General features: G+C 51.3%; 1 protein-coding gene across 2 annotated transcripts; it reads right to left on the bottom strand.

Annotated features, from left to right (window-relative positions):
• Window positions 1-234: 234 nt before the first annotated feature.
• Window positions 235-11,347, bottom strand: NUDC (nuclear distribution C, dynein complex regulator). Of its 2 annotated transcripts, none has more exons than XM_003989696.4 (9): window positions 11,132-11,347; window positions 8,669-8,746; window positions 3,687-3,890; window positions 3,544-3,609; window positions 2,655-2,774; window positions 2,384-2,578; window positions 1,134-1,217; window positions 921-1,039; window positions 235-502 (listed from the first exon to the last, which is right to left on the bottom strand). In XM_003989696.4, the coding sequence occupies exons 1-9, from the start codon at window positions 11,210-11,212 to the stop codon at window positions 451-453; spliced, it is 999 nt and encodes a 332-aa protein (XP_003989745.1). In that variant the 5' UTR covers window positions 11,213-11,347; the 3' UTR covers window positions 235-450. The 2 variants fall into 2 exon arrangements, with proteins under 2 accessions (XP_003989745.1, XP_019692016.1); XM_019836457.3 differs by lacking the exon at window positions 11,132-11,347 and adding an exon at window positions 10,689-11,030.
• Between the last annotated feature and the right edge of the window lie 1,283 nt (window positions 11,348-12,630).

Raw genomic sequence — 12,630 nt, 5'->3', positions numbered from 1 at the left:
CTTTAAGAATATGACACGTATTCTGATCCCTGTATCCAGAAACACTCACCTTTGCTCAGTCACAGACTAAAAGCCTTGTTTTAATTTTCCCTCTAAGTAATGAGAAACAGCCCCAGAGAGGTGTAAGGACTTGCTCTAGGTCACATGGCAGAAGCTGGGCTAAAAGCCAAGCCCCCAGCACCAGCAATAAGAGGCCTGTCCCCCAGGGAAAGACCAGAGGGAAGAGAAAACAGGTGGAGTAAATAGTTTTAATGTGTAACAGTAGGCCAACTGGGGAAGATAAGACACCCCCCACAAGGCCCCAGCCCTTCTCCCATGATGCCCTGGGACCAGTGTGTCTGGGCCAGTCCCATACCTGTCCCAGCCCTGAGGCCCCCAAGTCCCAGGGAAGGGTAGGAAAAGGTGGATGGCTGGGGTTCAGCCCCAAGAGTTCAGGGAGGCATATACGGGCTAGTTGAATTTGGCCTTGGAAAAATCCATCTCCGGATGCTGATCCATGAACCTGGGGAAGGAAAAGTAGGAAGAAGGTAAATCAGGCCGTCCCTCTCCCGGAAACTTAGCCCCTTTCTCCCAACCTCCCACGTCAGGTCTAATTTCTTTAGAACCCTGAGCAACTTGGAGCCAGGCCAGGCAAGCGGTAGAGCCTCAGGGTTTTCCTATAGATGGCAATGACCGCTTGTGTTCTCCCTTCCTACCCTGAGGTGGCCTTGCCCTCAAGATGACCTCAGAAAGTGATTAGAGTAGGCAAGCTGAGGCTATCAATCCATAAACCTGGCTGGCTCATTCTGGAAGGGGAAGGGAGGCCCCTGTGTCCTGCTCAGTGACCCACTCACTGCTGTCACCCAGGCCTAGACCCAACACCCACCTCCCCCCCAGAACTACCCCCCCACCCCCCAAGCCTCCATCTCTGCATTGCTCACTTCTTCAGAATCTCCTGCTTTTTCTGCTCATCCGAGGTGGGCAGCCCCATAGACTTCTGCCTCTGGTCGTACATCATCTTTTCCACCATGCTGCGGGTCTCACTGTCCAGGTCTGACAGCTGAGGGCAGGCAGTGACAAAGATGGGTGAAGCTCTGGGGCCACCTAGGCCCTCACCTCCCAGCTGAGGCCCAACACAACCAGCTAAGGCTCACCTTGGAGTTCTCAGGGTTGATCTTCTTGGTATTGATCTCAGGATCAGTGGATACCAAACGGCTCCACCACTCCATCTTGTTGATCTGTGAGGAGGGGAACCACCGGGAGATGGGAGGTAGCTCACTCTGTACCCTAGGAACCACCCCCCAACCTTTCCAAAACCCAACTCTCTCCTCTATCCTGTACCTGGGCCCCACAAAGCCCTGTGCGGGGACCTAGGGTGCAGATGGGCAAGACCTGCCATCCCCAGTGGCTTGGGAAGCAAATGGAGACAGTTACAAATCAGTGTCATCAGGGCAAAAATGAAGTGCAGAGGGAGCTATTCATCCAGGGTAGAGGGACAGAAGTTCGAGTGGCACCAGGACTAGGCCTGAGGGACACATGGTACACCAGATGAAAAAGCAAGAGAGGACATTCCAGTTGGGAGAAGCTAGTGCAAGGACATGGGAGAGGTGAGTGAAAGGCAGGTAGGCTGGGACAGGCCTGACGTGCCATGGAAAGCTTTCTTTTGACTCGTGGCACTTTACAGAGACTACGTTTATTTACGGGTGTCTGTGTTGCATCTCTGAGGGAATGAGGCGAGGCTTCCTGAAGGCAATTTTCTATGTTTTGCTCATTGCTCTCTCACCAGCACTTAAAACGGTGTCTGGCACATAGTACATACTCAGGTATTTGCTGCATTGAATGCATGTACGAACCTAATGTAAAACAAGATGCTTTGGTATCAAAGCCTCAATCGTGACTCCATCCCTACCTACAGGCAGGAGCCTGGGCAAATCTGAACTGCCCTTTTCCTGATTCTAAAATAGGAATTTTAGATCGAACCATAAAAAAAAAATTTTCAAAAATTAAAAAAACGGGGGGGGGGGGGGGTGCGCGGCACCCGGGTGGCTCAGTTGGTTGAGCGTCCAACTTTGGCTCAGGTCATGATCTCACAGCTCTTGAGTTCGAGCCCCATGCTGGGCTCTATGCAGACAGCTAAGAGCCTGGATCCTGCTTCAGATTCTGTCTCGGTCTCTCTCTCTGCCCCTCCCATGCTCACATGCTATCTCTCTCTCTCTCTCTCTCCCCCTTATAGACGTAAAAACATTTTTTTTTTAATAAAATAAAATGAGACAGACCTACATTGAAAGTCCTGTGCAGATTAAATGTGTCCACTAGGCCCCCGGCATGGTCCCTGAGTGAATGAGCAGACACCCTCCCTCCTTTCTCCATCAGGACTCAGACCAGGAGACCAGGCCGCTCACACCTTCTCCAGATGCACCGTCACCACCTTGCCGTCCTCAATGAGCCACGAGCTCTCCTCCACCTTCACCTCGTTGTAGAGCTCCCCGTCAATGATCGCTGGTTGCCCCTTGAGGCCCACCCGGAGGTGCCGCCGATGGATGTCCACCACCACATCCTTCCCCTTCAGCCGGAAGTTCACATGGAAGGGCAACGCCAGCTGCATGGGGCAGGGGAGGTCAGCAGGAGCCCCAGGCTGGCTCCCTAACCTCCTAACCCGAGCCCCGGCCACTCACATCCAGCTCCGACAAGGTCTGGGTCCAGCGGTAATTGGGCAGGTCGGCCCCGTTGCCAAGGTTGGGCTTCAGTTTCCCTTTGTCTTTCTCATCCTCCTCCTCCTCGTCCTCCTCAGCCTCCTGCTCACAATTGGGGTGCTCAGCTACTTACCTGACAGACAGACTGAACCCCGCTGAGCCAGGCCCAGGGATGGCACTGGGCATACAGCCGCAAAATGAAACAGACCTGGTCCCTGCCCACTCCAGGGCCCACTGGGAGCCAGAGATAAAAAAATGGCTCTGATCTCTGAGACAAGCAGCATACCATGTGACAAAGGACACAGTTGGTGAACAGTGACAGTCAGAGATGGACCCATGGAACCTAGCTGGGGATCCAAGCCAAGGGACTTGGAAAGAAAGCCCAGCACAAAACAGAAGGTCACAAGGTGGCTATGAACAGGGTTCTAAAATAAAACCAGGCTGCCGAATGATCAATTTTCTTTTTCTGTGTCTGTGGGGCTGAGACTCCTGTCAGACCAGAAACTCTCGAAAGACAAATGAATGCCCAAGCGTTGTTTGGGAAGCTGGACTTGAGAGGGAGGAGCCCCAGGGGCACATCCCCCACATATATCGCCACAAAGGGCCAGGCTGGGCCCACAAACCCCAGCCCACCCAAATGATACCTGTCTCTCTCTGGCTCTTAGGCTCTCCTGCCAAGGCTTTAAGACCAGTAGGTTTTTTTTAAACCCAATCCTGTGGTCCAATGTCTAGGAGTGGGATCTTGAAGGATGGGGAGGACCCCCAAAGCTGAGGGAAAGGGCATAGGGGAAAGCATCCGAGACATGGGGAAAGGCTACAGAGTCCCTAGAAGTTTCCAAGCCCCTGACTAGGCACCCCCAGTCCAACTCACCTGCTTCCCTGGTGAGCCAACGCTGCCATTCTTGAGCTGGGCCTCATGATTCTCTGCATCCTTTTTCTGTGGTGAAGGGCACAGCAGTTGGCAAGAGCATCCTCGCTGCCAGTGCTGACGGGGGTGCAGGGAGCCCATCTTACCTGGTCAATCTCCAGCTGCAGCCTCTCTGCCTCCTCATCTGTCAGCTCCTTGATCTGGGGCCCAGAGGTATCTGACTTGGCCTCCTTGGCCAGCCTGGCTGCCCGCTCGGCCTTCTCCCGCCGCTCATTCTCCTGCCGAGATCTCTTCTCCCGCCGGGCCTTCTGCGCCAGCTGATTGTGGTGGTTGAAGGTCTGTGTGATGAGCTGGGGGAGGGACAGAAGGCGAGGAGACCCTGGGGCTGGGGCCAGTATCCCAAGGCCTGGAGTCCAGTCCCGCCTCTATCTACTGGGTGCCTGGGCAAAGGCACTGCACTCAGAACCCAAGCTCCCCATCTATACAACGGGGGGGACACTGTACACACCTATCTCAGAACTCGAATGAACAGCTGCAAAGTACCTGGCATGATAAACAGTGGTTACTTAAAAAACACACAGTCTAGTGACTAAGAACACGACAGTGAAGCCAGACGGGCTGAGTTCTAACCCAAGCTGTCACACACTAGCTATTGTATTTTTGGCAAAGAACTTAACCTGTAAGAGCTTCAGACTCCTCACCTGTGAGGATGAATCCCTATACCTCACAGGGCTGTTGTGCAGACCCAATGGTAAGTGCTCAGAAGGTCCTTCCCTACAGAGCAGGGCTGTTATGAACAGAACTCCAGTCTCCGCCCAAGAGACCTTTCCTGAGCCTGCAGGCCTGCACTGACCTGCTTCCCTGACTGATCTCTTCCCCATGCGTACCTGTCTCCAGGACAGCAGCAACTCAGCCAACACATCCAGAATCACCACATTAGCAGGAAGCCAGAAAGAGCTTTCTTGAGGGAAAAGGCTAGACTCCTCCTCTCCTCAGCCCAAGAGCTATCAACGTCAAATCCTTCCTCTCCCACTGTGCCTTCCCAGAATGTTTCCAACCCACATCCTGCTAGCTGGTCTCCCTGCTGCCCAAGAGCTACCACAATACTACTGCCACTGTCACTAGCTGGCTGCGTGGCCTTGGACAAGTGAATGACTTTGACACTTTCTAAGCCCCAGTTTTCTTACCTGTCACGAGAATCGAATAGGACAAGTGCTTACCAAGAGGCTGGCACGGTCCTTGCCACATCACAGCCACATACACAGTGTTAGCTTCCTAACACCCCTTGCCCGACTGAGGCTAATCCAGTGTCAGCCGGTTAGGGGTGGGGACAAGTATGTTCTCCCCTATAAAAATACAATGGGAGAGATGGCCCACCTATTCATACCAATAGGTCTCAAGATGTGGTTCCCCACATCCGCAACACCACCATCACCCACAACTTGTTAGAAATGCTAAACCTCAGTCCCACCCCAGACCTACTGAATCAGACATTCCGGGTGCGGCTCGGCAGCCTGTCTTTTTAACAAGCCCTCCTGCCCAATTCTCAAGCAGACCCGACAGTCACACCTAGACTAGAGTTCCCGGACTACTCCTTCTACCTGTGTGACCGGAGGTCATCACTCTGTGCTTCTATGTCATTATTACCAAAAACAATCTTGCATAAGTTGTTCTTTGCCTAAAATGTCCTTGTCCCTACTCCCAGGTCACCTGGCAATCTCCTGTTCATCCTCCAGGATCAGCTCCAGTGTCTCTCCACCCTCAGCAGGCCCAGGAACATACCCAACTCAGGAAACCCACCTGTGTCTGTCCACACATCTGGAAGAGGCCTCGCAGGCACTCAGCACATGATCGGTGGTCAATTTACCACCTTCCAAACATCTCTGAGCCACAGCTGGATGGAAGGAGGGGTCTGCAAGAGCTGAGGGGCGTAGGTGGGGCTCAGGGTCACAAGTCACCCATGGGCTCCTAGACCTAGGTTCTACCAAATGCCCCGTGGCTTCTCATTCATTTGATGTCAGTTCCTCCGGCTACCCCCAAACTCCCAACCTCATGCCACATGGCAGTAGTTCTACACTCTACAAGGCTGAAGGGCACCAAAAGCATCCCCCAACCAAATGGGTTAACAAAATGGAGTGTGTGTGAAAGAGAAGGGAGTCACCTGAAGGCCATTGTGCTGTCAATAGAATCAGTCATGGGACAATTTCGCCAGCGAAGGCTGTTCCACCAAAGGGCCTTGGTCCCAAATCCCTAATCGGGAAGACCTTGAACTCAAGCCATTTGCCAACCAGTGGCCAAGGGGAGGCGGGAGCAGGGCCCTCCCCTCTCCCAGCTCCAGTGAATCATGTTACATCCCATTCGTCCTGTTCCTTCCTAGCTCCTGGAGGTTAGGTGAGGGCAGAGCTGAACCACCAGGCACAGCCAAGGCCAATCACAGCAGTCTCTGACCCCTCCTCCCAATCTCCTCCCACCAGCTTTACCCAGGCTCAACCCCAGCCAGAGACCCCTGGGGGTGTGGAGCCCACTCTATGGTGCCAACCAGGAGGCTGTCAGAGAGCCAAGCATCTGTTACTAGACACATCTTTGGGAACCACAGCCCAGCAGAGCAGGGAAGGATGAGGACAGCTGGGCTAATTCTACAAGACAGGCCCCAGGGGCACCTGGGTGGCTCAGTCGGTCGAGCTTCTGACTCTTGATTTCAGCTCATGATCTCACAGTCGTGCGATCAGTCTCCAAGGCAGACTCTGTGCTGAGTGTGGAGCCTGCTTGGGACTCTCTCTCCCTCTCTCTGCCCCTTCGCCGCGTATGCAGGTGCGTGCACACACTTGCACAAGCCCTCTCTCTCAAAATACAAACAAACATTTAAAAAAAAAAAAAAAAGGAAGATGACAGGCCCCAGACTGTTAAGCGGGCAGACCTGAACACAGGCTTTCCCTGACCAAGGCTGGGTGATCGGGGAGTAAAGAGCGGTTCCCACCAGCCTGGCAAGAAGAGACACTGAGAGGTAGGAGATATTTAACCTTACCATGGCGAGGGTACCCTAAAACATCTGAAGGAGAAAACATACACCTGTTCTAGAACTTCACATAAATTAAATCATTCAAGAAGTGCTCCTGTGCGTCTTCCTTTGAAAAGCTGAATGATATTCTATTAGATCCATCATATGTATATATGACACTATTCATCCATCAGTGGATGCTTGGATGGCTTCCACTTTTTGGTGCTCGTGCATAGTGTTGCTATGAACACGGGTGTACAGATCTCTCAAGACCCTGCTTTCAATTCTTTTGGGTATGTACCCAGAAGTGGGATTGCTTTGGCTCCAACAGGTTCAGAAAAGGACCATGAACTTGATTCTCAAATGCCAGCCACTTCATCTACATTACCTCTTTTTATCCTCACAACAGCCCTATGAGATAAGGATTTAGACCCCCTTACAGCTGCGAAAAATGAGGCTCAGAGAAAACGTGATTTACCCAATGCCACACAGTGGTAAAGCAGGAAATGGAGGGGGAGACTGGAATTCCAACTCACGTCTACCTGATTCCAGAGCCTTTGCTCCTAACGGGTGCACTTAAAAATGATGTGCCTGGTGGCCTGTACACAGTAGGCACTCAATACCCAGGAGTTACTGTGTTACACATGGAGACCAGGTGGGAAGGCTGGACAGGTTTCTGCCTGCCCGAGAGTCTGACCCACCTCCTGGGGAAGAGCTGAATCTAAGTGAACAAAGAGCCAAGGAGCATGACAAGGTCTAAGACGGGACCAGCAGACAACCATACATGGCAGCTACCATCACCCCCATACCTGTAAGACACCACTTCTTTTTTCACCGCTCTCCCTTCTTCCAGCTATCTCTTAATCATCCTTCATACCTCAAGCACCGCTTCCTCAAAGTCTTCCTTGAGCCCCCAACCTAGGGCAGTCCCCCATTTAATGTTCCTAGGGCTTTTGCCCGAACACCCACTTCTTCATTTATTAAGGGGTGGGGGCAGCATGCTACACCGTGAGATCCATGAAAACAAAGGCCAGTCTGTATTCACCTATGTAATCCCAAAGGGTCTGGCATAATACCTACCACAGACAAAGCATTAAGTGTTCAATAAATGTTCACTGAACAAATGCTATTATAAGGCAGTCTGGCCCGCAGAGAAACAGGAGGTGCTGGCGCTAACACAGAAAGAATATTTGAGCCAGAAGGGGTCCTACAGGTCAGTAAGTCCACCTTCTTCCACTTGGCAGACATGTAGACTGAAAGGACCAGAGAATTGGTGGGAAATCAACCAACCCACACAACTGGGCTGAGATTCCAGGACTCCCACTCTCAAGCCAGTGTGTCCATGACAGAGTAGCCTCAGATCATCAAGACCCAGTATAGCACATTCTAGCTTGTCAGATGCCTGACACCACAGGAAGCAGTTTGCAAAATGTCTCCCTCTTGTTACTATGTCTCTTTAAGTGAAAACAGTATCGATGTCCTAAAAATCATTGTTCGATGAGGTAACATTTTCACAACTTACCAATTTTCAAAAATATAATTACAAGCTAAAGTATCAGAAGGAAGTTCAAGGTCTCAGAGCCTGTACCACAAAATGCAATTCCCAAATCCACGAACTTTGGGTCACCGTATCTGGGAAGACTGGGATTGGTTGCCTTTAAGTTTTCCCGTATTTGTTTTCTAAGCTCAATTTCTAACATTTGCCCACTCTCACCACCAGGTAGGTAATTAGATAAAACTTCTTCAATGGAAAAGGAATCCAGCAGCATGCGGTCAAGGGCAGAAGACAGTTTTACAACAGACTCTGGTTCCAACGGTGGCTCTCTCACAACTTAGCTCAAGACTGAGGACAAAGTGCCAAACACCCTTGAGCCAATTTCCTCATTCGCAAAATGGGAATAGTAACACCTGTCCTTCTCAAACTGCTAAAGGATCACGGGAAATAGAGGCAGATAAAGCACCTGGCAAGGAAACGGGCTTCAATAAACGACAGCTTGCTTCCCGTCCCCAACTCTTCACCCTTGGCATTTTACTTCCGCTGAAGGCTATTATTACGCCAAAAGAAGACCAGGGGAGCTTTTCTTCTGAAGAGACAGAGCTTCCCAAGGGACAGCAGGCCCCAACACTCACCTTCTCTGCCATCCCCTCTTCTCCTCCAACGAAAAAGTCTGTTTTGCGTCGAAGGAAGCTGAAGAAAGTATTCACAAGCTGAAAGACAGAAGGAGACTGCAGCTGTGGAGATGCCACAACGGGAGCCCCTTGACTGCACAGAAATCGGTTTCTTGTCCAGGAGGGATCTTGGGACTTGACTGTTTTCCCCCAAGCCTCTCATCAGAGGAGACAGCCTCCCTAACAGGTCCTACCTTAGTCACTTCCACGAGGAAGCCTAACTTAACCTTATTTAGATTGCCTGAAAGGTAGATTTCTCATTTCTCCTGTCTATGGGTACATGGGTTTCATATTCCTTGTGGGTCTAGAAGGAGCCTAAGGATATAGAACACTCCTCTCAATCCAGGGCTTGAAACATCTAGGCCCAGCTTTCCTCTCCAGACAGTAAAAGTCCATCCAGACTGGCACTGGCTGAGTTACTAGGGCAGAGACGGAAGGAGGGGAGTATGTGAAGCCACTTCAGAGAAGTTTAAAACCAACTAACTCTGACTGGTACACCAGAGCATCCAAATGGTTAAGAATACAAGTTTGAAGAGCAGACTGATACATATTAGCTCTGTCATCTTGGGGAAGTTTCTCAACTCTAAAACAGAAACAGCAGCAGGACCTATTTCTAGGGACCCTGTGAGGATCAAATGAGATAATGGAGGTGAGGGCCCTTAGGAGCGCCTGAGCCAGAGCAAGAGACCTCCTATATTAAGCCATAGCTTTTTTTCTTTTTAATGTTTATTTGAGAGAGAGACAGAGAGAGAGAGAGAGAGAGAGAGAGACAGAGAGAGAGACAGAGAGACAGAGACAGAGAGAGACAGAGAGAGACAGAGAGAGAGAGTGAGTGTGGGGGAGTGGGGGAGGGGCAGAGAGAGGAGGAGACACAGAATCCGAAGCAGGCTCCAGGCTCTGAGCTGTCAGCACAGAGCCTGCAGAGCAAGAGACCTCCTGCCAGAGTGAACCATGGCTTATTCTGTCTACATCCCCAAAGCTTGGCACCAGGCTCAGCGTATATGCTCAGTAAAACTTTTCCTGAATGAAATGATCTAACGGTGACCAAGAATTAGCACCTTAGCGCTTTTATCTGCCCAAAAGTTCTAGCATCAGATTTAGAACCACTCATATCTTCATGGTTTCAATTTCTACTTCTAGACACTTTTTTGATTCACTCAAAAATGAACTTGTTCCCAAATCTAATGTCAACAATTCAGGAGGATGAGGAAGGGAATCTTTCACACCTGCAAATTAGTAACTCTCTTCCCACCTCAAAAGGCTTAGGAGTCCTTGGTCTCCACAGGCACCTGGGTAAAAGAATGGGAATAGAAAGCTCAAAGAAAACTTGTTCCCAGTGAGACAAAGAATCGGCAATGGACTGTGGAAAGCACAATGGCCCAAGGAGTCTGGTCCTGTCTGGTCAGGAACCTGTTGGATGATTTTAGGCAAGTTCCTTTGGTTTCTTTACAGAATGAGAGTTCTGGAACCAATCTTGATAGGCTTTTCTATTTCTAACTTTCCACGTTTTGGGCCCAAAACACCAACTCCAGAATCTGTAACAGTTGGTTCTTATCGTTCATATGCTATGTGTTATCATGCAGTCACTATGTATGAATTATGCTTTTGAAAAGTTTTAAGCTCCATCAGGGCCAGGACAGATTTCTGCTCACATCTGTATGCCCAGGACCCAGTCTGGTGAGTGTCTGGCACACATCAATCACTCGAGAAGTATCTGAATGAACAAACCTGACTACTGAGAATTCCTTACTGTCCTTCGAGACTTTTCCTGTCCAACAAAGATTCGGAAATTAAAGGACTTGTAGCTCTATCTCAAAGACAAAGGAACTGAGGCTTGGAGACGTGGAAAGGTCCCTTGTAGGTAGGTGCTGGAAAAAATTGTGAACCCAGGCCTCCTACTCCCCATTCACGGCCTAAAGGGACCACGTGCTAACATCACCCCGCCCCACCTCCACCCCCCCCCCCCCCCACACACACACACATTCGCCAGCTCGGTCCAGGTCTTGGTAGATGCAAATCCCAACGTATAGGATGCTTCATCCTAAGAAATGCTCTTCGGGGGAGGCCATCAGACGGAAAACGAGGCCGGAAGCATGTATGAGACTGGGGGACGGGTTAAGGGAGAGGGCAGCGGGTTTTCCAGAACCGCGTTCGGAGACGCCGGAGTTGCTAAGACACGGAGTTGCTAGATACCAAGCGGGGCCGGGAGCCCGGGACAAAAACGAATGGGGCCCTAAGTGCCACGGGGAGGCCAGACCGGAAGCTGGGTCGCAGTGAGGACGTAGGAGGAATCCCAGGAACCCGCGAGGCCCAAGGGTGAATCTCGACCCCGGAAAACAGAGAAGTGGAGTAAGCGTGGCTAGGACCGCGCGGGTTGGCGAGCGCCTCAGGACCAGGCCAGGCCGACGCCGCGCGGGCCGTTACCTCCTGCACGCCGCCCTCGTGCTGCTGCGCCATGGCCAGCAACATGCCGTCGAACCGCTCCTCCTCCTGTTCTCCGCCCATCGCGCCTGCCTCTAGCCACGCTCCGAGTTCCCAGCTCCGCACTCGCGTCCCGCGTTCTCCCTGCTCTTTCGGGTCGCGTCCGGCCCAACGGCTCCAGTCGTCCGCCTTCCGCAGCGGAGCCGGAAACACGCACGCGCCGCACCGCCCAGGCCCGCCTTCCCGCCCTGTCTTCCCGCCTCCCTCCGGGCCCGCGACCACTGACCGCGCGGCAAACAGCCCGCTTCACCGACCATTGGTCGACATGCTGAGCCAATCGTCGAGCGCGTCCAGGAAGCGGTGGGCGGAGCAAGGGTCCCGGAGTTTGGCGTGAGTTGCTATGGTCACCAGATGCTTTGGAGCCTTCCAGAAAACCCTGAACTAAAATCTGGCCGGGTTGGAAGTTAAAAAGGGACAAACTCTGAGCTTCACCCCTGAGAGTGACTTCCCAGCTTGTAGAAAAGTGGAACTGAGAGTGTCCTAAGTCCTCTCTTCCAGTCCTTCCATGAGGCAGCGGAGGCCCTAGCCCAAAGGACAGCCTACCTCTGTCATCATCACACACTTGCCAGGACCAGTTTCTTGGGATGACAAACTGTACAGTGGCTCGAGCCTCGTCCTGGGAAGGGCTCCGTGCTTGGTTTAATGCTCTTCTGATGCATTCTTGAAATTCTTAATTTTTGAACAAGGGACAACACGTTTTGCACCGGGCCCCACAAATTATGGAACGGTTGCTGTATTCAACCTTCAGTGGGGGACACGTCCCAGCCATCTAAGGAAAACCGCTCCACTTTTGCGGTGAAATTCATCATCTTAGTCTTCTCATGGATTCTACCCTTGTTATTGTCCTTTTTTTAAATCTCCTGCATCACAAATGTTTTTCTTCTGGATCATTCCCTCCAATTTACAAACATGCTCTAATGTCACTTATTTTTTACCATTCCGTGACTCCCATTTTCTTATCCTACCACTGCAATTTTCGGTTCTCACAGCAAAACTTGAAAAGATTGCTATACTTGTCTCTCCACTTTGTTACCTTCTATCTTTCCTCAATTTATTGTAAATAGTTTTTTTTTCTTTTTTTAACATTTATTTTTGAGAGAGAGAGAGAGACAGACAGAGCACAAGCAGGGGAGGGGCAGAAAGAGAGGGAGACACAGAATCTGAAGCAGGCTCCAAGCAATGCCGGACGCAGGGCTTGAACCCAAGAACTGCAAGATCATGACCTGAGCCGCTGTCGGTCGCTTAACCCGACTGAGCCACCCAGGCACTCCCTAATTAGTCTTTTCTTAAAAGACTCTAACCAAGGGTACAATGACCTTGTGTTGCCAAAGCCCATGGACCAATATTATCTTCCTCAACTTCCCAGCTGCATCTGACAGTTTGCTCCCTCTTCCTTCTGGAAACACTCCCCCCACCCCCCGCCCCCACCCGGCCTTCAGGCC

The sequence above is a fragment of the Felis catus genome, chromosome C1 (assembly GCF_018350175.1).
Source record: "Felis catus isolate Fca126 chromosome C1, F.catus_Fca126_mat1.0, whole genome shotgun sequence".
Lineage (NCBI taxonomy): Eukaryota > Metazoa > Chordata > Mammalia > Carnivora > Felidae > Felis > Felis catus.
The sequence above is the reverse complement of the archived record's forward strand: the minus strand, read 5'-3'. Positions and strand labels throughout refer to the sequence as shown.